The sequence below is a fragment of the Aspergillus nidulans genome, chromosome VIII (genome assembly GCF_000011425.1).
Source record: "Aspergillus nidulans FGSC A4 chromosome VIII".
NCBI lineage: Eukaryota > Fungi > Ascomycota > Eurotiomycetes > Eurotiales > Aspergillaceae > Aspergillus > Aspergillus nidulans.
The window spans coordinates 3,515,490-3,541,280 of NC_066264.1; the positions used below are offsets into that span (position 1 = coordinate 3,515,490).

Sequence of the window (25,791 nt, forward strand, 5' to 3'; positions counted from 1 at the left end):
TGAAGCGTGACCTTATCTCCGGCAACCCCACCATACAAGCACCAACTTCCCCGGCCTTCCAATCCCACTAGAGCTTCGTTTTTAAACCTTCGCCGAAGTCCGACGGGGAGGGGCGTTCCTCTCTTTTTTAATTCCTGGATGCCCCCGAGGGAAGCTTTGAGGAGAGGAAGGTACCCGAACGGATTATCGACGACACTTCTCACCGCAGCGTACTACCAGAATATACTCCAACTTCGCCATTGACTGCCATTGATTGGCCAATCTCGTCTCCAATCCGGGTATCGGCGGTTTGGATTTGCAGGCTGAGGGGGTAAAAAAAAAAAAAAAAGAAAAGGCAGGATACATAGGCAAGCGTGGCAATATGCACCTTATTCCGAAGGAAGTATGTAGTGCAGTGCGGAATCTGGATTCTGGGTGTCTTCCATCATCAAATCGCTTGGCCGCTCTTTACTGACTGTTCGTTGCATGAGTAGCTCGATAAGCTCGCCATCTCACAATTAGGCTTTTTGGCCCAGCGGCGTCTTGCACGTGGTGTGCGACTCAATCATGCCGAAGCTGCGGTACGTTGTGCTACTAGAAAATTGGAGAGGAGAGCTAGAAGCTCGGAGAATTCATTCTGGAACGAATGTGTGCTGATAGCCGAACTAGGCATTGATTTCTTCGAACCTGCACGAGGTACGAAGTTCAAACTTACTCTTGACTTCGCTGTACTAATTTCCGAGATAGTTGATTCGTGATGGGCAATACTCGGTAGCTGACCTGATGTCCATCGGCAAGACCATGCTTGGTCGCCGGCATGTACTCCCATCAGTCCCTTCGACCCTGGTGGAGCTGCAGGTGGAAGGCACTTTCACCACGGGCAGCTATTTAGTGACTGTCCACCACCCCATCAGTTCAGACGATGGAGACCTCGAAAAGGCTCTCTACGGGAGTTTCCTACCGATACCGCCGGCTGATACATTTCCGGACCCCGATCCGGAGGATTATCTACCTGAAAAGGTGCCTGGAGCGGTTATTCCTGTGAAGAACGCGCGCATCACATTGAGCGAGGGAAGGAAGCGGATTAAGCTCAAGGTGATGAGCAAGGGTGATCGACCGATTCAGGTTGGCTCGCATTATCATTTTATCGAGGCTAACCCTCAACTGCATTTCGATCGATTTCGCGCTTATGGATATAGGCTTGATATTCCTGCAGGCACGTCTGTTCGGTTCGAGCCTGGTGACACGAAGACTGTTACTCTGGTTGAGATTGGGGGCCATAGGATCATCAAGGGAGGCAATTCCCTTGCATCCGGGCCGGTGGACCTTCGTCGGGCGGACGACATCATACAGCGCTTGCAAACTGCTGGTTTTGCGCATGTTCCTGAACCCGCTGCGGATAACGCGCTCGTTGCTCCTTTCACGATTGATCGCGAAGCGTATGCTCGGCTATTTGGGCCCACTACTGGGGATTTGATTCGCTTGGGACTGACAAACCTCTGGGTCAAGATTGAGAAGGATTATACTCACTATGGAGACGAGTGTTCATTTGGCGGTGGCAAGAGTATCCGCGAAGGCATGGGCCAGGCATCAGGGAAGTCCCACAAGGACTGTCTGGATACGGTCATCACAAACGCTGTCATCATAGACTGGTCCGGTATCTACAAGGCAGACATTGGTATAAAAAACGGCACCATTGTCGGGATTGGCAAGTCAGGAAACCCAGACGTTATGGATGGCGTCCATCCGGACATGATCATCGGCTCGTCAACGGATGTCATTGCGGGAGAAAACAAGATCGTGACTGCAGGAGGCTTCGACACGCACATCCATTTTATCTGCCCTCAACAAGCACAGGAGGCACTCGCTTCTGGAATCACCACGTTTTTGGGAGGAGGAACTGGTCCATCAACCGGCACAAACGCAACCACATGCACGCCCGGCCCAACACACATGCGCCAAATGATCCAAGCATGTGACCAGATCCCCATCAATGTCGGCATCACTGGGAAGGGGAATGACAGTGGCGGAATTGGCATCGAAGAGCAGATTATCGCCGGAGCAGCCGGACTCAAGCTCCATGAAGACTGGGGATCTACACCCGCAGCCATCGACACCTGCCTGGACATTTGTGAGAAGTACGACGTACAGTGTATGATTCACACCGACACTCTAAACGAATCTGGCTTCGTCGAACAAACTATTCAAGCCTTCAAGAACCGCACAATTCACACCTACCACACCGAAGGCGCCGGCGGCGGCCATGCACCCGATATCATATCTGTCGTTGAGCACCCCAATGTTCTCCCCAGCAGCACGAACCCCACCCGGCCCTTCACAATGAACACTTTGGACGAACATCTCGATATGCTTATGGTCTGCCACCACCTGTCAAAGAACATTCCGGAAGACGTCGCATTCGCAGAAAGCCGCATTCGCGCCGAGACTATCGCTGCGGAAGACGTCCTCCACGACCTCGGCGCCATCAGCATGATGTCCTCAGACTCTCAGGCCATGGGACGCTGTGGTGAGGTCATCCTCCGCACATGGAACACAGCGCACAAGAACAAGGAACAGCGTGGTCAATTGCCAGAGGACGAAAACACAGGGGCTGATAATTTCCGTGTCAAACGCTACATCAGCAAGTATACCATCAACCCGGCCATTGCGCAGGGCATGTCTCATTTGATTGGGAGCGTGGAGGTCGGCAAGCTCGCGGATCTGGTGATCTGGTCGCCTAGCTACTTTGGCACGAAGCCGAGCCAGGTATTGAAGAGCGGCATGATTGTTGCCTCGATGATGGTATGGCGCACTATTTTAACCCTCCGTCCGCCTCATTCATGCTTACCCAGACTGACCAACCTCGCAGGGTGACCCCAATGGTTCAATCCCCACAATCCAACCCGTGATCATGCGTCCACAATTCGGCGTACGTCCCTACCCCATTGATTTTCTCCTTTCCATTTACTTACATATGAAAAAAAAGGCCTACCTTCCCAGCACATCTGTAATGTTCGTCTCGCAAGCTTCACTCGACACAAACACCGTCCAATCCTACGGGCTTAAGAAGCGCGTTGAAGCCGTCAAAAACTGCCGCAATATCGGCAAGGCCGATATGAAGTTCAATGACACGATGCCAAAGATGAAGGTTGATCCGGAGAGTTATCGCGTTGAAGCGGATGGAAGGCTCTGTGATGCGCAGCCTGCGGAGACGCTGCCATTGACGCAGGATTATTTTGTTTATTAAGCAGGGTACAGGTATGTAATGCTTGTATAGTGGGTTGGCGATATTGATAATTGTTTGGGTCTAAGGTGTATATGAAGGGTCTTATATATAATGATTGGATGATTTTCTTATGAACGGGCTCTAAAATAGTGCAACTCAAGCCGAACATAAGTAGAACAGCCGCAGTGCCTACCTTCTGGATAGGCACAAATCTAAGCACGCATTTTATCCAGTTCGAAATTTTTTCTTTTCCATCGTGCAAGTAATGAGGTATACAGCTGAAGACGGCTTGCCAAGTTGTATCAAGGATGTAGTCACCCCTGAAGTAGCTGCCAAAGTCTTCACAGAATTGAGGAATACTGACCACAATGACTCTCGCTTGGTTCTTGAATGCTGAGTGTCTTGATCGCTTGCCAGATGGATTCCTGTGGCCCTCTGGTTCCCATAAGAGTCAATGGTGTCTGGATTCTTGCTGCGTACTACGGCTGGTGTCCTTCTTCCGGTCCATCTCCATGTACATATGTAGGTCTTTCCTCTTAAATGGGCAAGGGTTGAGAAAAAAATACTGAAGCGACGATATGCATAATGAAGCTGCATGAAATGCTTTTGCGCAGCGTGATCGACAGGCTAGGTACCTACGTTGAGGGGGTACTACAACAGTCTAGTTCTATATACACCTGCGTATCCCTGCGATACCGTTGTGCCACTTGAAATTCATGCGCTTCGGCTGCACGCCAGTCTGATCGAGTGACGTCGTTTCTTGTTAGTTCTTGCAGTAGTGTCAGTGTCATAAACCTCTTACAAACATATAAACTGACAAGATAAGGCAAGTGCCGGGAACATGGCATACTTTGTTCACCCGTAAATGGCACCAGTATCTAAGGCCAGGAATATTAGACTCTATTTTGGCGTCCATAGAAAGCCCACCCTCATATCTCTGGGCCGTTTGCTGCTTCCTGGGGTCACTATATTTCCTCAACCCCGGCCACCTGAACGAATGCCTCTTTACGGCAAGTCTGCAGGTGGCAGATCAGGAAACATTAGTAATTATGCCCATGCCGAACATACTGCCATGTCTGCTTCAGTTTCTATATCCGGTATTATTCGTAGCTTCAGTGCTAGTGAAGTCGCACCAAGCAATTCCAGGCCCATCGCTCAACAGCTCGGCTGTCCATCGGATAAGGATGAAGAGCTCAGTTGCTTGTAGACCAAGAGATTGAAGACGCCGTTAACCAGTATAATAATGCGTAGACCGATGGAGATTTCTGAGCTTTAGGCCAAATGGCCGACGGCCAGAACATCGTCGCGCTCCCTTGTTGTGATCAGCGCGAGTATTGGCTATATTGGAGTGTGCTGAAACCTGGGATATAATTGGCCTCCAGTCTCGCAGTTAGTCGCAATTAGTCTCAATTTGAGGTACGGCTGAGCTAGGAACCAGGTGTTCTACCTTAGGCAACCACTTTTGCTGCGGGATGATTAGCCGTGCTGCCAGGTGTAAGTGGCGTTCATTCTTCCAGACATGAAGTAGGATCTTGATATATGCAAAAACAATCTATACTCCTTAATATGAAAGACACGATAATTAGTCGACACTGGAGACACGAAGAACGGTAGTTGGGCACGGGAGTAGCCGCTGTAATATTCCGTACTTGTAGGTACCTGTAACTCACCGCTTCGGCGCCTGGTCACTTCCCTTGTGACGTCGGTAGCCGGCATATAAATTCCCAGATTCCTACACCCGTTACTCCTCACAGTCCGATATGGATGCTCCTCGAGCGTCACCCCTTGTATTCCACCCTCACGGCTGAGGAATCTTTTGGTCCTTGATATGTCGAAGCTCCTTTCTTTGTTGCGGGCTGTACCTGGCGGACTGGAGGTTCGGGGTTAATTTGAGGCTGTACGATTGCCTACTGTCTCTTTTGACCATCCACAAACTTACGATGCCTACGGTCTGTTCATTATCCCCGTGCAGTAAAGTTTGTACGGTCAATCATGTCATCGACAGCGTCTGGCGCACAGGCCGCATCTCCCACCACAAATCGCGAAACCACAAGAGCCTCAGTCAACGCTGCGGAGAACCCATCAACCAAGCCTCACGGAGCTGAACTGCCGCCCCGCCGTGGCCACCAAAAGATCGTTTTTACAGACCCGGTCGCTCTGCGGTACCTCGAAGAAGATCCGTCGACTGTCGTGCTGCATCGTCGTTTGGCCTTGGAGGGCTATGAGATATACATTGTTGAGCAATGGGCGTGTTCAAGGATTCACCCCACCTTTGTTATCACAACATTCACGGGAGACTCGTCGCATAAAGTGGTCGCTGGAGTGTTAGGGGTTCCTACGGACGAGTCGACATGGTCGCCCCGGTTGAAACTCTACTTCAATGCAGTTAAGAGGTTTCAGCTACGAGAGAAAGAGACGCCCCTGGGCACAGTCATGGTGACAGATTTGAACTCGTTCCCATCGGGATTATCCGTCATAGCTGTGCCAGATGGCGACATCCTTAAGCACCGTGAAGACTTTGTTGTGAATGAGAACCTGAAACGGTTAGGCTGTGCTGGTCGAGCCGGTTTGAAGCTCCAAGAACCAGCACCTGCTACCGTCGCTAAATTTCACCAATTATACCGGACAAGCGAAAGAATCCCCCTTTACAGCGCCGTGGTGGAGCTTGTCAAACAATGTCAAATCGCTTTGATGATGTTTGGTAAGCTGGCACCGGAGTATGTGGATGGCTTACTTTGCGATGTCACTGAAGATGCTGTGGGAGACTGGTGGACCGATTTCGGAATGGACCTGTATAACATCGAACCAAGCGATGGGAAGCTCGGTCCTACCACAGTAGCAGCCTTGCTAGGTACTCTGATGGGGGCTCGCAACCGGCTTCATGCGAGCGGTGCCCCTGTCGGCAAGGATGCCTTTGACATCGTTAACCTCAAACGCGGAATCGGGAGTTTTCAAAAATCTCAGAAAATTGAACGGACGCGGCGGCTGGATCGCCACACTTTGGACAGATTACACCGAGTTACTGCAAAGGCAGCCAATGCTGAGGGCTGGACTGACGCGGTCAAATCAACCATGGCTGAGCTCAGCGGGCACGGGGGCGAGATGGTTATGGGCATGGTTCGCGGCAAAGAGAAAGGGGGCATTGCCGATATTGAAACAATTGACATTGACAACTTCGCCCAACTGATCAGCGGCGAAAGAGCAAAGTGGTTATGGCGAGGGAAGCCACGAAAGAGCACTGTTGAGTCCAATGGACCCCCAGCTGCGGATATGATGTTCACCACCGACGAGCAAGGCGGGTACGTCTGGACTAGCCGCAAGCGTCATTCCCATGAGGACCTTGGCATGGAGCCCTCTTTCCAGCGATCTGAACGCTCGTGGAAACAAGCGGAAGCGGCTGGATTGCCGGAGGACAAAGATCAGAACCTCAGTAGGATGGTCATGAAAGGCGTCAGTGAGAAGGTTTCCGACGCTCGGATAGGGTTTGGCAAGTTCAAAGACGCCGTCGGGATACCTGGTCTTCGGTCACACAAGGCGAAGGATGGCTCGGAGTTTGGTGGTGATGCAGCGCAACTCGCTCTGATGGAAAGTGAGACTGAGACAGGCCCTTGGCCTAATCACGAGGATGCTCCTTTACCCGAAACACATATATCGAATGACGGCGAGATGGGGGAACAACCGCTGAGCACGGCCGACCAGCCTGCTGAAAAATCACCACCAGCAATCACAGTGGAGTCTGCTGCACCCAACGAAGACACAGAAACGTCACGCAAGGCATCCGTATCCCGAACAGACGAAGAGATGCACGACTTGGACCTTTTTAAAACGCGATCCACGGACGCATCGGCTGTTTCAGGCGATCAAGAAAGAGCACCAACCCCAGCATCCTGCGCTATGGTCCTGCGAAGACCGCATAGCTGCGACGAACTTTATTCAGACGACAGTTTTGAAAGAAGAAATGAATATTGGCCGCGGCACCTGTCCTTTAGCATCGTAGAGGAGGTTGTTCTTGTGCGAAAAGGTCTAGATGACCGTACAATCTTTGAGAGCTCGGATGCTACCCTGGAAGAAGCCATAGTTCACGAAGACGTACTGGCCTCCGATGCGCGAATTTCAAGGGCTCGAATCCGCGACCTCGAATTAAACACAGTTCCATGGGTCGAGAGCCAAGTGTCCTCGGTTGACAGGCTGAACCACACTCTTTACGAGACTCATGAGAAGATGAGCTCGAAGTACCTCGAACGATTTGAGCTGTACCAGCAAGTTAGGGAGCGCTCCGGTAATGTACTGGCTGCGGAGCACTCGCAGCTCACTGAACATATGAAACGAGTCGAGATGCTAGGAGCTAAGCTTGACTACGAACTGCATGCCCTAGAGACTAAAGTTGAAGATGTTGAAACCGGGCTCGGAGAATTCGAACGCCATGTCAACGAGATCGAACTGAGGGTCAAATCTTTGATACGCGGAGAAAAGAAGCAGAATTACTCGTGGCTATCCTGGTTGAGCAGACTAGGAGGTCATTGGCAATAGTCTGAGCTTCGGTTGCGCATGCGTACAACCATTGGCGGCACCTATCAGCTTCTGTATATACTGTATTATTTTATGATGTACATAATCCCGAATAGAACGGTGAAACGCACCAATTCGTTATACGCAACAAGACCGGCCAGACAAGCTGCTGCTTTCAAGGCCAAACCACGAGAAATCTGGACAAGCCAACTGCAGAGAAGCACCGGCTGACAACCACAAGAGGGAAAACAAGAATTCATTACACAACCGAGAGTAGAGTACACTATATCAGCACACGTAAAGGCAATCCATACGCTTCACAGGCTTAGTCCCGCACCACCCTGCTGCTGACCAGCAACACCCTGCATCTTTTCGCTGACCTTGATGTTGACCTCGAAGAACTTGCCGACACAGCGGTCAAGGCAGACGGACTCGCCCTTGTTCAGATCGCCCTCGCGGTAGTCGTTGGGGATGCACTTCTTCGAGCAGGATTCCGATAATCTAGGACAGAATTATGTTAACTGGAGAAAACATGAATGGCGGGCGATATAATTGCCAGACGTTGACATGGTAAGGTCTGACGAACCGGTTGAACATGTCTGTGATCATTTCGACTTCGGTCTCTGCGGCAGCAATCTTCTGCTCCGAGCTCATTTTGGGAGCGCCGCCAAATAGGAAAGACATGGTGAATGTGAGTTGGGACGGGTCTTTGGGGACTGAGAATAGTCTGTTAGTATGCTTCCATGCAATAGGGTCAAGACGAAGGGTATCCTCATACTCACGAAGGGTATGTAAATGAAGATGATAGTTCAAGTTGATGCTGAAATTAGGCCAGCTCCGACTCTGCGGAATCGAACTTGGAAGCTGCGGCTCACCGCCTTCGGGCGCGGCTTAAATGCTGTTCAGAGCTTTCTCGCTCCACAACCATTCGAAATATTTCCCTATACCACTACTATTTAGACCTTCCTTTCCAGCTCCAATGCAGTTAATACGCCCCTGGTGGGCTTTGCAGCTGAAAGGAAGGCCTCCTCCCTCAAGGTAAGGCAACTCTGCCTTTCTCTTCCTACTATCGTAAACAGCAATCGCATGATGATTCAAGTCCCTTACAGAACCGCTGCAATCCGACGCTTGGTTTCCAGGCTATGAATGCAAACGGAGCTTTAGATTCTTGATTTCTGATTTTGCTATCTCTTGATTCTGTCATTTGCCATATTCCTATCGAATATCTGCTAACCAATATCTCAGCACCGGAACGTTAATAGTACAACCCACCATGCGTATTAGGTCTTGCCGAGTAGCATGCCGGTCTTTTGTACCTGGGAGATGGTACAGCAAGGCCACCTCGTCGAAGGAAGGTTCATTGAAGCAAACTCTCTCCAAAGAAGCCCTGTCCAAGAAGCAGGCTTTCGTGACGCGGCTTGCTCAAGTGACAGAGGCAACTTCAGACCCGTATCCTCGTTTTGAGACACCTGCCAATCCATTCGCTATTTCGGAGTTCATACATCGATACAGCTATTTAGCCAACAAAGAATTTGTAGATTTTGATCAAGTCACCGTAACCGGTATGTTCTGGCCTGCGATGGCTTCGATATGGACCCTTGTACTTAGATCAATTAGGTAGGGTTCGTACGTATAGATTAGCTGGGAGCGGCTTGATATTTTTCGACATCTATCAAGATGGCCATAAAGTTCAGATCCTCTGCAATTTGAGTCGCCTGGAACGGGTAGGGGTCTCAAAGCAGATATTCAAGAGATTCTATCGTATGATTCGCCGCGGCGATGCCTTTTGTATGTTCCCCATCGCAACTCTTGACCGTCCACAGACTGAACCAGAACGCAACAGCTATAACGGGTAAACCGCACCGTACAGAACGGGGTGAGCTCTCGATTGTGGCCACAGACCTGCCTCAACTCCTCTCTCCGTGTCTGCATGATATCCCGCTCGATGCGCATGGACACGAAAACTCTCCATATCCACGCCATGTTCAGATGCTTGGTGACCCGGCTACGGTGAAAGTCATCAAGTCCAGATCTCTCATTACTCAACATATCCGCCAGTTCCTACTGGATAAATCATTTATGGAAGTCAGCACTCCAATACTGAACGGGATTCCTGGCGGTGCAAGCGCTCGTCCTTTTTATACGTCTGCCACCGAATTCCCAGATCGGCAGCTTGCCCTTAGAATTGCTCCTGAGCTCTGGCTGAAACGCCTGGTCGTGGGCGGTTTCGATCGGGTCTTTGAGATCGGCCCGTCGTTCCGGAATGAAGGTGAGCGGTCCCTCATAGGTTCATTGAGTTCCAGAATTTAACCTGACTTATGATGACAGGCCTAGACAAAACCCACAACCCGGAGTTCACAACCTGCGAGTTCTACCAGGCATACTCCAACCTGGAAGAGCTGATGAACACAACAGAAGAGCTCCTATGCGGGCTAGCGCAGGTCTTCATCGCAGAGTTCAACAAACGAAAGGAACCGCCCCCAACAGCCATAGATTTCACCATTCCATTCCACCGTATCGATTTTATAACCGGAATTGAACTAGGCATTGACCGTCAGTTGCCCGACCTTACAGCACCTGACTCCTTGGAACAGGTCACCCAAATTTTTACGGACCTCAAACTCCAATTACCCGAACACCCTACCCTCCCTCGTCTCCTGGATGAGCTCTGCAGCATCTACGTCGAGCCACAATGCGTTCAGCCCACATTTATCATCAACCCGCCTGAGTGTCTCTCTCCATTATCGAAGAGTTTCGTTCACCCTGATAACAACCAGCGCGTTGCTGCGCGTGCAGAACTCTTCATCGAAGGCAAAGAAATTGCGAACATGTATGAAGAGGAAAACTCACCGTGGGAGCAGCGTCGCAAATTCGAGGATCAGCTGAAGTACAGCAAGGATGCTAATGAACCCGGAGAAATTGATGAGGAGTATCTCAGGGCGTTGGAATGGGGTTTGCCGCCTACGGGCGGTTGGGGGTGTGGTATCGATCGTCTGGTCATGCTGTTTACTAAGGTGAAGAAGATTGCAGAGGTTTTGCCTTTTGGGAATTTGAGGCATGTGACGAGACGTTGAACTTATTGTGCTTTATTTGTCTCTGTTGTGACAAATGGGGGTAAGGCGGATGATCGAGCTTGTACTATGAATCTTGTACTATAGTGGGATATATTCTAGTGATACCATGTTTCAATCTGCAGAGGGCGAACAAAAGGACTTCAGTGTCATTACCAGGGAGTAAATAGGGTATAGAGAGCGATTTGAGTCCGAGATGTTGGATATTCAAGTAGCTAAGGAGGGCGTCATGCCATGGAGTCGTGATACTACCTGGGCATAAACCTAGGGTAGCATCAAACTTGGCGGGAGTCGGAGCCGGCCGCGAAGCGGGAAAAGAGGGGAATTGGGGAAGACAGTGGCTCAGAATTATATATAATCTCTTCTCTCGTTATCAGAAATCTTTAAAGGTCCATTATCGACTTCAAAAATGGCGTCGAAACCTATCAAACAGGCTCAGGCCGTGACTGTCAGCCTGCAAGAGCTGATTGACGGTCCGTCTACCTCCACACACCACAATTTTATACATCTATGAATACTGCGGAGGACAACGCTAAAATAAGAGCCTTCCAGGCACCGTTTCTTTCGACACTCTCACGGAAGCCTTCGGCCCCTCCTCGCTAGGGATCATCGTTGTCAAAGATCTCGACCCGAAATTCCAGCATCTTCGTGCGCAAGTTCTCTCCAACGCGTCGTACGTTGCTGCGCTCAAAAACGATGAGCTCGGTACTCAACACTCCACTCAACCTCCTTCATCAACCCCGCTAAATTCTTAATACGCAGAATCCCTCACCTCCCCCTCGGCTAAATACCTGATCGGCTGGTCCTGCGGCAAAGAAACCCTGAGATCAGGGCACTTCGACACACTCAAGGGTTCCTACTACGTGAATTGCGCGTTCTACAAGGACCCGTCTTTGCAGGGCGCGCCGTCTGACGAACACCCCGATCTCCCCGAGTACACGGCGCCGAACATCTGGCCGGACGTTCAGAAGTTGCCGAATTTCCGCAGCGGACTTGAGGAACTGTGCAGGTTGATCATTGATACGGCGGTGCTGGTGGCTAGGGCTTGTGATCGGTATGCGGAGGGGAACATTGAGGGGTATAAAGCAGGTTATTTGGAGAAGGTTGTTAGGGGCAGTTTGACGACGAAGGCGCGGTTGCTGCATTACTTCCCCGCGCCGGATGGTGTCCATGCTGAAGAGGCTCGGAAAGATGAAGAGAATGAGGAGGATGACGACTGGTGCGCAACGCACCTCGATCACGGGTGTCTGACGGGTCTTACATCTGCGATGTTTGTCGACGAAGATGCGCACCCGCCTGCCTCTTCTTCTGCTACCTCGAACCTCCCTGAACTACCTGCGTCTCCGGACCCGAAAGCCGGACTGTACATTCAGTCGCGCACAGGGGAGGTGGTCAAGGTGAATATCCCCAAGGATTGCCTGGCGTTCCAGACGGGTGAAGCACTGCAGTTGATCACGAAGGGCAAATTCCGCGCCGTGCCGCACTTTGTGAAGGGGGCAAAGGTGCCCAAGGGACAGGGGAAGATTGCGCGGAATACGCTGGCTGTCTTCACGCAGCCGAATCTGGGAGAGGAGGTGGAGGAAGGGAAGACGTTTGCGGACTTTGCGAGGGAGGTTGTTGAGAGAACTTATTGATCCTTCTGCCGAGGAAAGCACATAGTTGGGAGAGTACTGTATATAGTGATGCCTAATTCCAATTTCGAAGTCAATAACTTCAGCGCAAAAATACAACCTAATAACTGCCCAGGGCTAGAGTAATGCATTTCCTCACGTGAAATATGCTATGCGTCCTATATACGAATTGCCATCATGAATATTTTGTTTTACTTGTCAAAATTGCTCCCGATACTATACGAACTTGACTCAGCGTCCCTTTCTGAGCCCTTTTCAAGTGTCTGGGACATATTTGCCATTTCCTGTCTCTTCAGTGCCACTTCTGAGCCGGCTGATGCGCGTAGTACCATCCCCCTCTGACGCACTATCTTCGATCTCCGCTTTCACATCAACTTTTGGACGGCCTGGAAACCCGTTGGGCGACTCGGATTCTCCCGCAGACTCCTCTTCCGAGCTCACAGGGTTACTAGTGTCTACAGCCCCAAGGCTGGCACTAACAAGCTTGCTGGTCTTGCCTATCTCCTCGAGGCCAGCGCTGTCCGTTTTCATCGACGGTCGACCACGTTCGGCTGGTTGTTTCGCATCACGGAAATCAGCCTGGCTGGCGGTGCCATCGATGATCCTGAGGTTGGCCCTCCACATCTTCACGTCCCGTGTTTCGCTATAGTGGCCGACATCTTCACCATTTAGTGACTCAATACCAAGTGTTTGAGTGCGGAAGTCGCTCCAGAACCAGGTTTTGCCCTCAGGGATACGCTCATCGACATTTCTGGAGTATTCTCTCGCGCGTAGGACGCCTGGCAAGTCATACCCCAGCGAGAGAGAGTTGAATAGCAGCTTCATGGCATCTGGCTCGTAACAGCGGCCGAGTATCATATCCTGAGATATGTCAACAGTTGCCCCAGAGTGCAACTTATACCAATCTCCATACCCGCCCATTCCGACGGTGTTAAACACGTCCATTACCTCCTGTAGTGTGAGAGGCAAGAGAGGCCGAGCCGGTGGTCCGTTGTTCAACATTTGGGCTCGTTCCCTGTTAGTTGTATAGAGCCTCCCTGAAATGCGGACCTGGTATTTTTCGGCAAGCTGCTTAGACTTGAGGTCTTCGTCGCACTCAATCAGTTCCAGTCTAATCTCATCGATCACCATTACGTCCACAACTGGTGGTTTCTGAAGACTGCCTTTTTCTTTGTAGCCTTTTGGTTTCAGACGAACCGCATCCCCAACAACAAGGAGTTCCGCGCCTATGAAGATGCCCCGACAATAAATCGACGCATTAGGCCATGAGCCTTTGAAACGGTACTTATCAAGCAAACTGAATGATGACATGATAGTCATAGCGTGCTCGATTGAGGGGTGCAGCTTCTCGCGCGGAGTGCCCTGCAGAAAGACTTCAAAAGCGTTGTAAGGCTTAATGCATTTGAGAGCGACATAGCTATAATGTAATGAGTAACTTTTGTCGGTGCCATTGGGGTCAGGAAGAGTTTCAACGCGAAAGCCGGAATAGTTTAAATCCCACTTTTTTTCAGTTCTTTCCACAAGATCCTGAAGAACTGTTTCTTCCGTTGGAAGCTGACCAACAACCCCAGCACGCCACTGAGGTTTCCTCACATACTTTTTCTGTATCACAGAATATATCTCTATACTTTGGGTCGCAGGGTTCCACACCAAGTCCCCGTCAAAGTCAGGAGTCCATAATACGAGCTCTCCAAGACGAGGTAGATATGAGGGGCGCACGTCGAGTGTTTCCAGGTACTCGTCCATTGCAGCTCTCTCAGCCCTCCAGTCCATGCTTGCCGGCTCCGAGATCTTATAGTCCGCTTCCCCTTGTTGCTTCAGCTTGGTGATGGCGAACTTGAACACATCCGGAGTGCCTTCACTGTCAACTACAATAAAACCTGGCTTTCCTGGCGGCCTGCCGGGTCTACCAGTTCCTGGAGGTCGTCCGGGACCTTTAAGGGGCGGCCTACCACGAGGCCTGCCACTGCCTGGGGGCCTTCCTGGGTGTCTTCCAGATGGCGTTTCATTTGGCGTCCCAGGCGGTTTCCCAGCGGATCTTCCAGCAAGTCTCCCGGGAGGCCTACCGCGTCGAGCAGTTCCCGTAGCGACGTCTGAAATTGTTAGATTTCGAACATGGTACATTCTTTGAGACTCAAACCTTTCTGTCTTTTTTCTAGCTTGGCGCATAGTTCACAAGGGCATTTTGTAGTGCCCCCTGTCATTAGGTAGTAGAAATGTGGGAAGAAAGTTACTGTGGAAGAAAAGTACTGGCCAACTGGATGACCATAAAGGAATCTGTCACGCTGTGACCCGGGTTAGCTCACCAATATACTCAAGTTTCTGAAAGTTTCTGAACAACTCACTGTACTTGGATCCGATTTGCGTGGCCGATCGAAAACTGCATAGCCGTCTGGCAATTCATCAATGAAGGCAGTCACACCTGGAGCTGTCAGCATCAATAGTCCATATCAAGGTTCTCTAGCGACACCAATAGCAGTATTGAAACTTTTCCGATGTAGTTGTGGAAAATACAACATATTTTTAAACCGGGAATTGGAGAGTTGCATGGGCAAAGGGAGCGGTAACATTTAGGGATACTCCTAAAATCTGAGAAGATATCCCATACTTACCGGATGCATAAGCACCGGTTTCCTTCAGCCACAGCTCTGCGAGTTTCTGCCTGTAGTAGCTATCATCGGGTCTTCCGAACCTCTCTTCAGTAGGCCACGTCGACGAATCACCATCACTGAATGAATGATTGATTGGAATCACCACAACGTGTCCATCATCTTCTCCCGAGCCTTGCTGCATGGTACTGAGTTTTGATGTTTGTTGGATATTTAATTCGTGTTCGAGGGATGCCAGATCTGTGGATTTACAAGATGGAAACCCGTGAAAATCCTACTTTCAAGTCCTTTCTATCATCATTAGAAGAGAAACAGGATAAAAAGAGCATTATTGTGAAAAAAAATGTGGTGAAGTCTTTTGCCATTGTTATATCGAACTTGAATCGAGAAGTGAAGCCTCGTCACAGACGAAGGCCTCAATCACGTGACTCAATAGCAGTGATACGGAGAGGGCAAACGTGACATGCAACAAGGGTAGATGGGACAAAAACTGCTTGTATAAGATATGCTAGATTTCATGGCATATACTTCCTATAAAATTCCATTCAGATACGTCCTAGTTACCAGCTACTTCAACCTCATCCTCTGCCGCTTTGAAATCCTCTTCATATGAAGACGGTGCAAGCTCTCCATGATCGACCCAGACCTTTTGGAGCTCGTCTTCAATCTCCTGCCGTCGTTTCTTCCATTCGTCAACTTTGCTGAGACGCTTGCGAATCTCCTCAAGTTCCTTCTCTACACCGAGTTTCTCCTTGGCGGTTCCGATCCTTTCAAATTGCCATTGCTCCCCCTCGGAGCCCACACCAACAGTAAGATTGAAGGTGTGATACTTTTTCAGCGAGGCGCGCGTAGAGATGGTGATAAGCGTAATCCCTCGTTCTTTAGCTTGTTCGTATAGTAGTCCTTCCACGTCGGAGGAGACGGCAGATGTTCCTTCGTCGAGGAAGGCATAGCGAGGTTCATGGTAGAAAAGCCGCGCCATGGCCATTCGCTGCTTTTCGCCACCGCTCAGAACGTCCTTCCACTCTTTGCGTGAGTCCCACCCGCCTTCGCGAGAAGGGAGGTAGCCAAGGTGGGCATCATCGAGGATTTTCTGGAGGGCTGATTCTGAGACACCTGCATCTCGCATGTCGATTTCAGTGTGAGGATATATTACCTGGTCTCGAAGGGTTCCGACACTCAGGTATGGTCGCTGAGGGAGGAACATGATGCCGTCGAGCCCGAACCCTCTCGGACGGCTGACAAGACCACGGTAAACAGGCCATAGACCAGCCACAATACGCGCGATGGCAGATTTGCCAACTCCATTAGGACCGGAAATGAGGAGGTGATCGCCCGAATGTACAACGAACGAGAGCGACTCGAGAAGTTCGTCTCCACCTCGGGGATAAAGAGACGGCGCAACGACAGGAACCTGTTCAAAGCGTACCCCATCAAAACCAATGTGAATCGTTCCCTGGACATCCTCTAGTGAATATAGCTCTGAGCCAGCGTCATGTGGTGGGTAATAGGCATTTGCATGTACCCTGTGAAGGGCGGAAACGAGACTATACACCCGCGAGGTGTAGCCAGCCAGTTCAGAGATGTCTTTGATGCTGTACATCATCCGACCCCCGGCGTCAGCAAGAGACAACATCAATCGCTTGTTTGTGATGAACTCCTTCATACGACCGCGTTCCCGGCCACTGACTTCAGATGTGTCTGCCAGCTCCATGGCGCCGCCTAGACCGCCCCATGCAGGAAGGAAAACCGGTAAAGAGGTAATCAAATACCCAAATGCGGACCAGGAGTATTTGAGAATCACATCTTCAAGCATGTTATAGCGGATCTTTAAACTGTAGATCCCTTCCATCCATCGCTGAAGGTCCTTAAAGCTTCTGGCAAGGAATACACGCTCGATATCGGCACCACCATAGAACGATATTTCCTCCGCATTTGCGAGCAATCTTGAATGCAAGCCCCTAAAATCACCTTCTTTCTTGCCCTCCACAGCTTTCAATTTTCCAAACGGTGGCGAAAGTTTACGCAGGACAACAGCGGTGCTAAAGTATCCAGTGAGAATTCCACTAAGGGCTAATGGCCCCAACGAGCGGTAGAGTTGGTAGTTGAAAACGAAAAGATCCACTAAAGGCTTCCCCATAGAAGAGTAGAGTGCGGCTGCAGCTGAGCAAAACAAAGTGAGATCCTGAGTGATAAATTGATCAGGGCCTTGGCCGATGCTACCGTCAAGGTTCATCAGCTTATAGTAGTTATTGTCAGCAGTCAGGTAAAGATCGTGAATATATCTCGTGAGGCGAGTTCGAAACGCGATGGACACCTTTGACTGAAGAAACTTGATCATAGCATTGGTGTATGAGGCGAGCGTGCCTATGCCGCACCATTTGACAATACCCCAGGTAAAGGCCCGCCCTTTCCCCGCGACAAGATCCCTGACAATTTCACCATCAAGCCGTGCGATCAACAGTGACAAGTAGGTACGTAGAAGCAAGAAGACCCCGTGGCTCATTAGGAGCCCCGTCTCTTTGCTATTCCATCGCGGCACCATAATACTCCCAAGACTCAAAAATTGGTGAAGGAAAGCGAGGTTCAAGCCGGGCTTCGTGGTTGGTGGTGGTATTCGGCCCAATGAATCTTCATCGCCCGTCCGAGCGGATGCTGGCGGGTTCAAAAACAGCCTTCGGTGTGCGTCGAAAGTTGTAGGTTTCGTGGGGTATATTTTGACCTTGGAGGTCAAAGAGTCCTTGTATGGTACATATATCGTGCGAGAACCATCCTTCCCCCTTATTCCAGAGTTACGCCGCAGTAACCGTTTCCCTCGAGCGCGCTCGTTTGCTCTTTCTCGGAACCAGTTATAGCCTCCATAGCCAGTTCCGACGATCGAAAGGAGAAGGGCAATTATCGCGAGGATTTTAGCAGTCTTTGACGAACGTCTGAATTTGCCCCGGAGCAGATTGGTGTAATAGATATATAGAGTCAGGAGAGGATCTTGCTTCTGTCGAAGCGTTGATTGAGCGGCCATCGCGTCCCCCAATCAAGCATAGGGAGCTCGTCGTCTATTCTTCTGCTCCTTCCGACAGGTGAGAGTCTATACCAAGCCGTTGATGGCCATCGAGACGTAGGCATCAGCAAGACGCGACGGATGAGACTGTAAAATGCATGAAAAGTCGTGTGAGTCGATGCTGACGAACGACAACTTAGAAGTTGGTAGACGTCGAGCCGGCAGATCACATTACGCTGAAGACGACGAGGGTCGAGGAGTTCCTTGCATGTGAACGACCTCGGGCCCCGAACGTGGAGACTATGGAGAGCACTTGGCGGAGCGCCTACCCCTCACGTGCATTCTACCCCAGATGAACATAAACGAAGACATAATTGGGCTCTGTAAATATTTGCTCAAAAGAAAGCATTGGTTCGTGATTGGAGTTCACTGCCTCTCCATAACACTTTTTGTCTGTCCTATACTCATGGTAAGACGGCGAGTACAGTGACCTGAGGTTCCGGTCTGGAAGATAAGCTGGAGTACACTAAGCCTATCAATTGCACAGGCATACGGGTTCTGCATAGAGAGTGATGCATATGGTGGCCTTCTAAACAGGATTTGCCCGGGCTTATATCAGCTGAGGCAAAGACAGCCGCTATTACTGAAGTCTGAAGTTACTCCGTCAGCCCTCAATTCACCGTCAGTTCAGAGTGAGTGCAACAACAAACATCAGAACTAGAAAGAAGAAAATCCCTGATCTCTCGTCCTTCATCCAATCAGAATCTCCTAGTGGGATTCCGTTCCTCAAAAGCGGATCTGCTCTTGTAAATCACATCTCCCTGGTCGCTGGCGGCTATCTGGCTGATGTGATTTGGCCGACCCCAGCTTTCCACAGCCACGACTCGACTCTTCTGCATCACTTCGCTCAGCCCTGCATTGCTAGTAGTCCAGACCGGAGCTTCCAAGTCAATTTTCTCTGTGGTTGTTTCCCCTTTCCGCTACTACGGATGGATTATGTGATTACCCCTTTCCATATTGGTGCCTTATGCGACTGTCAGCCTCTCATATCGCCTGGTCCTCGCTTTATAGCAGTGTAGATAGTTAAATACGAGGCCGATCAATCCAGCAAGTGTTTTCCCGGTGTTTCTTCCGGGGTTGTCGTTCTCCTGTTGTAACCTGTAAGCCTGCAATGAACGGGGATAATAATAATAGCTTCGCCTTGACCTACTTCTCATTTTCTAATCCACTCCATTGAGCCTGCACTATTGCCATTATTGTTGCTCTCTTCTACCCAATCTCACGCATCATCTTTCCTCCGCAGATTCACCACTTATACTGCGAGTTCATAGAGCTGCTACAAGGTACGCCCGACCACGTGACGGTCACCCAGATCTCCAGTTCCTCTGGATCTGACCTTCAAAACCAACCTGCAACTATCCTCCAAAGCAACTTGCTTGGCCGTATATCTCCTTTCTTCCCATTTACCACCTAGGTCGACTTGGAGAACTTTGCGACACCTCAACAAGAGCCGGTGCTGAGCATTATTATTGCAGGCGGCGGCGGTGGTGGTCCGTGGCCAAGAGCTGGTTCAGCCTTAGGTAACCCAACTCACCCACGGACGGCTTGCTTGCCTCCTCCCATCCATCCTCATTCAGGACCGCTGAATCCAGGAGGCGTCCCTTCACGCACCCTCTTCGCCGCCCTTCCCCTGGCGGATCCCTGGTGGCATTTTGAGTGTGTGCTTCCCGTTCTTTGCCTAAAAACTCAAACGCCTGAGTGACTTTCCTACCGACCTCTCGTGTGTGTCGGTATCTTTCCCTCTTTGCCCCCAATGTTCGGCAAGAGTCCAGAACGAAGCCCGCCTCCGACGACTTCAAAGAGCACAGAACAAGCGCCAATGCCTACCGCGACGGGCTCCTTGGAGCCAAGTAAGTTTCTTGTCCCTCATTTCTAGTATTCATTGATATTTCTCATTCGTCAATTAATTCTAACATCTTATTTCCCCGTTTAGGTAATGAATCGCCATCTCACGGCCGATCCGCGACAACAGATAACTCGCCCCCGGCGCCTCGTCCCAACCTTTCTGAGAAAGTTCAAGCACCGTTTGTACCTGGTCAAACTTCCGAAGCCGCGCCCACTGCCGTTACTACTGATGCTCCAAAAAAGCACCATCGCCTTTTACCCCTACCATCGCGGACATCTCTAAAAGCAGATAGGTCATCAACGTCTGATAGGACTCAAGATGGACCACATGACGGATCTGAGAACACACTTCGTGGTTCGCGGAGGAGTCTTCTGAGGGGCCGAAGGGATAGAAGCAGAGGAAGCAGCATGCGATCCAAAGAGCAAAATCCGGACGAGCCTAGTCTGGAGGAAAATAAGACTGCTAGCCCTGATGTGCACGATCAAACGAGATCGGACAAGGCTTCTAAACCCTCGCGAAAACTCTTCGCCTTTCTGAGCTGCTGTTCGTCATCTGATGTCGACCCCGAGGACGGTTCTATTCCTCCGAAGAAGACTCCCACACGGCTATCCGTTGTTCAGACTCAGCCAACGCCGGAGAAAGCGGATGTCAATGCCGCCGACTCGAGTATGGCGGAGTCCAAGATGTCGAGTTATTTCAAGGACGAGAAGCCCAATATGACAGTGATTCCCGACAAACAATCATCACATGAAGAGGGTGCTGCGGAACCAAGCTCGCAATATGATGGAACAAAAACGGCGCCAGTTATACCTGAATCTGTTCAAAATCAACCTTCATCAAGCGCGGACAAAGAAACCCGAGTGCCGGACACACAATCGTCGATCCAGCCGGCGATTGTCGCCACTGAGCCCACGACGGTCGAGGAATCAGATGAAAATACAAATGCGGATGAGAATGCGGCAGAAGGCCAGGAGACGGAGAACTTTGAGGTGTCCGCTCAACCCGCTGTGACAGAGGTTGAACCGAAGCAACTTCCACGAGACGACGAGGCTGTCAGGTTACCTCCTCCGCCGCCGTTAGGCAAACAGCCAGAAACTTCCGTGCAGGAGAGAGCGCAGCAATGGTTACTGCCCCCGGCTTTACCACATCTACGAGATCGCAAGTGCTTGGTTCTGGATCTCGACGAGACATTGGTGCATAGTAGCTTTAAGGTTAGAATTCTTCTGTTTTTTTCTCTAGTTCTCAGCTGACAGTGTGATTTGAAGGTTCTTGAACGTGCTGATTTCACCATTCCTGTGGAGATTGAAGGCCAGTACCATAACATTTACGTGATTAAACGGCCAGGAGTTGATCAGTTCATGAAGCGAGTTGGAGAACTGTATGAGGTAGTTGTGTTCACAGCATCTGTTTCAAAAGTAAGTCTTTGCTGCAGCGCAGGTCAGGATGATATTAATTCCCTTAGTATGGCGATCCTTTGTTGGACCAATTGGACATTCATGGTGTCGTCCACCACAGGCTGTTCCGGGATAGTTGCTACAACCACCAAGGGAACTACGTCAAGGTCAGCACAAACGGCACGCACACATTCAAGAATAATTATTGACTGTATATTAGGATCTCTCCCAGGTTGGCCGTGACCTCCGGGACACTATTATCATTGATAACTCCCCAACGTCCTATATATTTCACCCTCAACATGCGATACCCATCAGCAGCTGGTTCTCTGACGCCCACGATAACGAGCTTCTTGACCTTATTCCTGTTCTCGAAGATCTTGCCGGTACCCAGGTGAGAGACGTTAGCCTGGTTCTCGACATCACACTATGACAATTGTAACTTCATTGCGCGCGACATACCTCAAGCGGCTGACTCTCCTCTTGTTCGCTTCCTACGTCCGGCTACTGCTTTACTTTGACAAGCTGCACGGGGCTGAAGACGTTCCTCTACCTTCTTATCCCTGCCTAGATGCATTGGGAGTTTCAGCACTTTGGCTTTCGAACCTGTCAAGGCAAGTGGAAGCGCTGCCTGTTTATATATGCTGGCGTGCTCTTTTTATTTATTCCCCTAACAGCCGGTTATTTCCTGTACTCGCTCCTAGCGAGCTGATACCTTACCCGTTGTTTCTTTATGTATCTGTCCCCAAAGAAAGTTACCCCTTTTTGCGTTGCATTTTCGCAGGCGTCTGTCTTGGCTATCAGCTGAATTTTTGCTGATCTCATGTATACGCTGTTCGATTTACATTCCCTTGTGCTTGGCTTTTTTTCCCCCCTTATAACAGTCTTTTGTCCCATTTTGTCTAACCCACGCCCCAAGAGGGCTCGACTTGATCATCTCATCGAATTCCTTACTACCTCTGTATCTGTGATCTCTCACTCTCCCGCAACCGACCGTTGTCATCTTATTGGCCATGATTTTTATTTCCCCTCGATTTTGATTTTGGAGGCTTCACAAGCGACTAGCATCTGCATCCATGTCTCCCATACCCGTGTCACAGTTTTGATACTTTTCCATAGTATCCCATCAACGCAGACTTCTCGATCATGGTGGCTTGCATGTATGTGTACCCTAGCAGGGCGTGCTGTACATAAGAAGCGTTCATCGTTTACAATACAGCTTTATATCTCTTATTAGTGTAGATAGGCCTGCATTGTTTGTTACTGCAAAAACAGTAAGCAGTGGTCGATTATTTGAGGCCGAGCATGATGCGCGCATGATTCGACGAGCCTCGTCCCGCCTTCCAGGTAGTTCCGACAGGAGCTCTTCCTTCCCCTGTCACCTCCCCGAACTTTGTCAAATACTCGTCTTTGTCTAATTTTCAAAGTGAATTTCTTTTCTAAGAAGTGAAACTTCAGTGAATAACCCGCCGTTAGATTCGTGCTCTAGCAGTTACTCACTCTCCAACCATCCCACCTGCCCCTCCCCCACCGAATCGTACCACCATGAAAGACAGCAAAGGCTGGGATGGGAAGCTACGCGTTGAACCCAAAGCGACAATAACAAACCCAGAGGCCCTGGAGGACCCGGATTACTCAGATTCGGATGCGCCTCCTGTCGAGGAGATTGAGGCGGACGAAGGTGAGCTATTATTTGAATTAGGTCGCATTCTGGCGCGGAGAAAAGAAAACCTCAAAACTAACATGTGCTCCTTTACATCAGATTTATTAGAGGATGAGGATAAGGACGTCGAAGTATGCTGCGCTCCCCAAAACAATAATACGAACCTCAGAAGCTGATGGGCCCCTAGGACATCGATCTGGTACATTGTCGAATACACTCTATCCTGGCTTTGCGGTTGGAGCGATTCACGAAGCTTCAGGTGCGACCTACAACATACCTTGCTTGGGCGATATATGTTACTGATTATTCCTTGGGGATTAGCGATTATGCCTGCGGCAAAATCAAATATCACGGATTGAATTACCCTCTAGCCTCGGCGAAACACTACAAGAGTTGGATCTTTACGACAATCTCATATCACACCTTAAAGGGCTTGATGATTTCCATAACTTAACTAGCTTGGATTTGAGCTTCAATAAGCTCAAGCACATCAAGAATATCTCGCACCTAGTCAAGCTGAAGGACCTCTATTTTGTGCAGAATAAGATCTCGAAGATTGAAGGGCTTGAGGGGTTGACGGAAATAAAGAACTTGGAATTAGGGGCTAATAAGATTCGAGTGAGCTACCTTAGTACGTTCATGATATCGGCTTTTTTTAACATCACTATAGGAAATCGAGAACCTTGAGACATTGAGCGCCCTAGAGGAGCTTTGGCTTGGGAAGAACAAAATCACAGAAATGAAGAACCTCGACGCTCTAACGAACCTTCGCATACTTTCAATCCAATCTAATAGACTCACCAGCCTAAAAGGTCTCTCATCGCTCAAGAACCTGGAAGAACTGTACGTGTCGCATAACGCTATTACGGATCTTGCGGGCTTAGAATCGAACAATGCCCTTCGCGTGCTAGACTTCTCGAACAACCAAGTTTCAAAATTGGAGCACTTGTCCCATTTGAAAGAACTGGAAGAGCTCTGGGCATCCAATAACCAGCTCTCAAGCTTTAACGAGGTGGAGCGCGAGCTAAAAGATAAGGAAAACTTAAAAACAGTGTATTTTGAAGGGAATCCGCTGCAGACAAATGGGCCGGTCGTGTACCGGAACAAGGTGCGCTTAGCCATACCGCAAATTATGCAGATTGATGCTAGTAAGTGTTCTACCACTGTTTTGCCGTTACCACTCCCACCGACAAATTGCTAAACTTCAACAGCGTTTGTACGAGTTGCTTGATCAGTGCTGTCAATGATAGGATAACGTTTGATAATGCCTATTTTAGGAAGACTATCTATAAAGTGGACGCTCTTTATTCTGGTGTGCTATAAAATACCACTTGCGTTATTCTATCATAAATCTGGGATCTCAACCACAAATCCTCGCTTATTCGTAATCCATGGGGGTGAGAGCTTCTTTCGGGGTGCAAGTGACGCTGTTGGGCCTAGTAAGCCAGGACTAGGTAGAGACGGGCTCGTCTAACAGCCTGTCTATAGTCATAACCCTGTCTTGAGCATGCAGGGTGTTCGCTTCCCAAGGTCGAAATGACGCGCTGCTCATACAGGCCAGTGAGTCTTATGTTCGATCTTAGCCAGTCTTGGATTGACTGGCACATGATACCACTCCTCATCCATTATTTTGCTTTTCCTTCTCTTCTCTTTCCGCCTGCAACTCCCTCACCTTCTCTTCTATCATCTTCTCCAACGGCAGATCCCCTAGAGTCCTTTCCAACTCCCCCTGCCTCTTAGACGCTTCTGTGGCCTGTTCCTCTGTCGAGTTTCTTTCCGCTCTAGGACCTTGACCCAACCACCATAATCTCATCAAGGACGCAGCTCTTAGTCGGCGTATCGACTCCTGCGTCGACTTCGTCTTCTTCGGGTTTCCAGGCTTCTTACTCGCACTCGGAGTATCGGCCAAACCATACAGTTTCTCATCCAGCTGCTTAATCAAATCTTTATAAACAGGATGATCGGTTTCCTGCACGAACGGGCCGTAGTAGGGGTTTCGAGACATAGTCTCTAGGTGATCAACTGGGTCTTGCTTTATCGTGCATTCGATATTGCTATGCGCTCCGGTATCGGTATTTACTTCAGCCGTAGCGTCGACGCTTGCAGCATCGGGGTTTGTCGCGTCATTTCTGGCTTGTGGTGATAATGGTGAAAGGTCAACATGGAGAGGGGAGGAATCGAGTGCGTTTCGCGCCGCTAGCGGGGTGTCGAACATTGCGTAAATTCCGAAGTCTGCGCCGTCGCATTTCCTCGCTGTCTGTGTTGACAGGTTTTCTCCCTTTGTCTGTAATCGAATGGAATAAGATGTATTAGCTTTCGCATTCGGCATGGATTTCGTTTTGGCTTGTCCTTCGAATTCTCCCTACGCGCCAAACAAACCAACCATTCAAGAGTTTAGAAGCCTAAAATTCCGGGCTTGGGCTCACCATTAAGTCTTGTAGGTGTTTGTTGTTTGTGCGGAAAAGCGTCGCGTTGCGGAAGTGCACGACTTCGCCGAATTTCTGGAGCGCGGCGAGGATGAGGCGTGATTCAGCAAGGCTGCGGGTTGCTCGGTTGGTTGTTATGTGAACGGTGCGCTCTTGGACTTGTTGCAGATTTTTGACAAAAGACATCTTGTTTGTTCTTCATGAATTTAGTTGATGTATAATGTGAAGAAGAATAGTAGCTGGTTGTTAACAATCTCGGGGATGGTGTCTTGGCATTCTTGAGTATTAATGGTTGGACTATAAAAACTTGTCTGGTTTTATCTTTGGTCTGTCCAATATATGTCATAGTAACGTCTACTAGAGTTTTTATGGTAGATGG

At 49.7% G+C, this 25,791-nt stretch overlaps 10 protein-coding genes across 10 annotated transcripts, besides 1 other annotated feature; 6 read left to right on the plus strand and 4 right to left on the minus strand.

Annotated features, from left to right (window-relative positions):
• Nucleotides 1–25,791: part of a sequence feature (contig 1.7 1..773302(-1)) that runs on past both edges of the window.
• ANIA_10079 (urease Ure) lies at nucleotides 297–3,226 on the plus strand (the record flags this gene model as incomplete). The annotated part of the gene is made up of 6 exons (XM_050613407.1): nucleotides 297–382; nucleotides 474–560; nucleotides 649–675; nucleotides 727–2,781; nucleotides 2,849–2,908; nucleotides 2,966–3,226. Exons 1-6 carry the CDS (start codon nucleotides 362–364, stop codon nucleotides 3,224–3,226), a joined length of 2,511 nt encoding a protein of 836 aa, XP_050469225.1. The 5' UTR covers nucleotides 297–361.
• On the plus strand, nucleotides 4,943–7,735 carry ANIA_00430 (putative Sin3 complex subunit (Stb2); the record flags this gene model as incomplete). Its single annotated transcript, XM_652942.2, has 1 exon — nucleotides 4,943–7,735. The coding sequence occupies exon 1, from the start codon at nucleotides 5,198–5,200 to the stop codon at nucleotides 7,733–7,735; it is 2,538 nt and encodes an 845-aa protein (XP_658034.1). The 5' UTR covers nucleotides 4,943–5,197.
• ANIA_00429 (protein transporter TIM10) lies at nucleotides 7,999–8,510 on the minus strand. Its single transcript, XM_652941.2, has 3 exons — nucleotides 8,497–8,510; nucleotides 8,301–8,430; nucleotides 7,999–8,215 (listed from the first exon to the last, which is right to left on the minus strand). The coding sequence occupies exons 2-3, from the start codon at nucleotides 8,396–8,398 to the stop codon at nucleotides 8,032–8,034; spliced, it is 282 nt and encodes a 93-aa protein (XP_658033.1). The 5' UTR covers nucleotides 8,399–8,430; nucleotides 8,497–8,510; the 3' UTR covers nucleotides 7,999–8,031.
• On the plus strand, nucleotides 8,988–10,936 carry ANIA_00428 (putative lysyl-tRNA synthetase; the record flags this gene model as incomplete). Its single annotated transcript, XM_652940.2, has 5 exons — nucleotides 8,988–9,276; nucleotides 9,332–9,340; nucleotides 9,409–9,502; nucleotides 9,538–9,983; nucleotides 10,043–10,936. 5 exons carry the CDS (start codon nucleotides 8,988–8,990, stop codon nucleotides 10,786–10,788), a joined length of 1,584 nt encoding a protein of 527 aa, XP_658032.1. The 3' UTR covers nucleotides 10,789–10,936.
• Nucleotides 11,195–12,419, plus strand: ANIA_00427 (uncharacterized protein; the record flags this gene model as incomplete). The annotated part of the gene is made up of 3 exons (XM_652939.1): nucleotides 11,195–11,258; nucleotides 11,338–11,490; nucleotides 11,548–12,419. The coding sequence occupies 3 exons, from the start codon at nucleotides 11,195–11,197 to the stop codon at nucleotides 12,417–12,419; spliced, it is 1,089 nt and encodes a 362-aa protein (XP_658031.1).
• ANIA_10089 (uncharacterized protein) lies at nucleotides 12,672–15,209 on the minus strand (the record flags this gene model as incomplete). Its single annotated transcript, XM_050613408.1, has 4 exons — nucleotides 12,672–14,237; nucleotides 14,297–14,509; nucleotides 14,762–14,844; nucleotides 15,029–15,209. 4 exons carry the CDS (start codon nucleotides 15,207–15,209, stop codon nucleotides 12,672–12,674), a joined length of 2,043 nt encoding a protein of 680 aa, XP_050469226.1.
• pxa1 (putative peroxisomal ABC transporter (PXA1)) lies at nucleotides 15,533–18,044 on the minus strand (the record flags this gene model as incomplete). Its single annotated transcript, XM_050613409.1, has 1 exon — nucleotides 15,533–18,044. The coding sequence occupies one exon, from the start codon at nucleotides 18,042–18,044 to the stop codon at nucleotides 15,582–15,584; it is 2,463 nt and encodes an 820-aa protein (XP_050469227.1). The 3' UTR covers nucleotides 15,533–15,581.
• psrA (putative general stress response phosphoprotein phosphatase Psr1/2) lies at nucleotides 19,672–21,761 on the plus strand. The gene is made up of 5 exons (XM_652937.2): nucleotides 19,672–19,933; nucleotides 20,017–21,140; nucleotides 21,183–21,344; nucleotides 21,392–21,490; nucleotides 21,556–21,761. Exons 1-5 carry the CDS (start codon nucleotides 19,837–19,839, stop codon nucleotides 21,754–21,756), a joined length of 1,683 nt encoding a protein of 560 aa, XP_658029.2. The 5' UTR covers nucleotides 19,672–19,836; the 3' UTR covers nucleotides 21,757–21,761.
• On the plus strand, nucleotides 22,771–24,258 carry ANIA_10088 (putative protein phosphatase PP1 regulatory subunit Sds22). Its single transcript, XM_050613410.1, has 6 exons — nucleotides 22,771–23,004; nucleotides 23,086–23,117; nucleotides 23,174–23,245; nucleotides 23,308–23,604; nucleotides 23,657–24,151; nucleotides 24,198–24,258. The coding sequence occupies exons 1-6, from the start codon at nucleotides 22,869–22,871 to the stop codon at nucleotides 24,231–24,233; spliced, it is 1,068 nt and encodes a 355-aa protein (XP_050469228.1). The 5' UTR covers nucleotides 22,771–22,868; the 3' UTR covers nucleotides 24,234–24,258.
• Nucleotides 24,605–25,598, minus strand: ANIA_00424 (uncharacterized protein; the record flags this gene model as incomplete). The annotated part of the gene is made up of 2 exons (XM_652936.1): nucleotides 24,605–25,270; nucleotides 25,413–25,598. The coding sequence occupies 2 exons, from the start codon at nucleotides 25,596–25,598 to the stop codon at nucleotides 24,605–24,607; spliced, it is 852 nt and encodes a 283-aa protein (XP_658028.1).

What these genes read in the sequence shown, in the direction of transcription:
- ANIA_00429 (XM_652941.2), bottom strand. Translation starts at nt 8,398, where the DNA reads ATGTCTTTCCTATTTGGCGGCGCTCCCAAAATGAGCTCGGAGCAGAAG. An exon ending in ATCACAGACATGTTCAACCG is followed by an intron (nt 8,216 to 8,300) that starts GTTCGTCAGACC and finishes ATTCTGTCCTAG; the next exon opens with ATTATCGGAATCCTGCTCGA.
- ANIA_10088 (XM_050613410.1), top strand. Translation starts at nt 22,869, where the DNA reads ATGAAAGACAGCAAAGGCTGGGATGGGAAGCTACGCGTTGAACCCAAA. An exon ending in AGCGATTCACGAAGCTTCAG is followed by an intron (nt 23,246 to 23,307) that starts GTGCGACCTACA and finishes CTTGGGGATTAG; the next exon opens with CGATTATGCCTGCGGCAAAA. An exon ending in CTAGTAAGTGTTCTACCACT is followed by an intron (nt 24,152 to 24,197) that starts GTTTTGCCGTTA and finishes AAACTTCAACAG; the next exon opens with CGTTTGTACGAGTTGCTTGA.
- psrA (XM_652937.2), top strand. Translation starts at nt 19,837, where the DNA reads ATGTTCGGCAAGAGTCCAGAACGAAGCCCGCCTCCGACGACTTCAAAG. An exon ending in GACGGGCTCCTTGGAGCCAA is followed by an intron (nt 19,934 to 20,016) that starts GTAAGTTTCTTG and finishes TTCCCCGTTTAG; the next exon opens with GTAATGAATCGCCATCTCAC. An exon ending in ACCAAGGGAACTACGTCAAG is followed by an intron (nt 21,491 to 21,555) that starts GTCAGCACAAAC and finishes GATCTCTCCCAG; the next exon opens with GTTGGCCGTGACCTCCGGGA.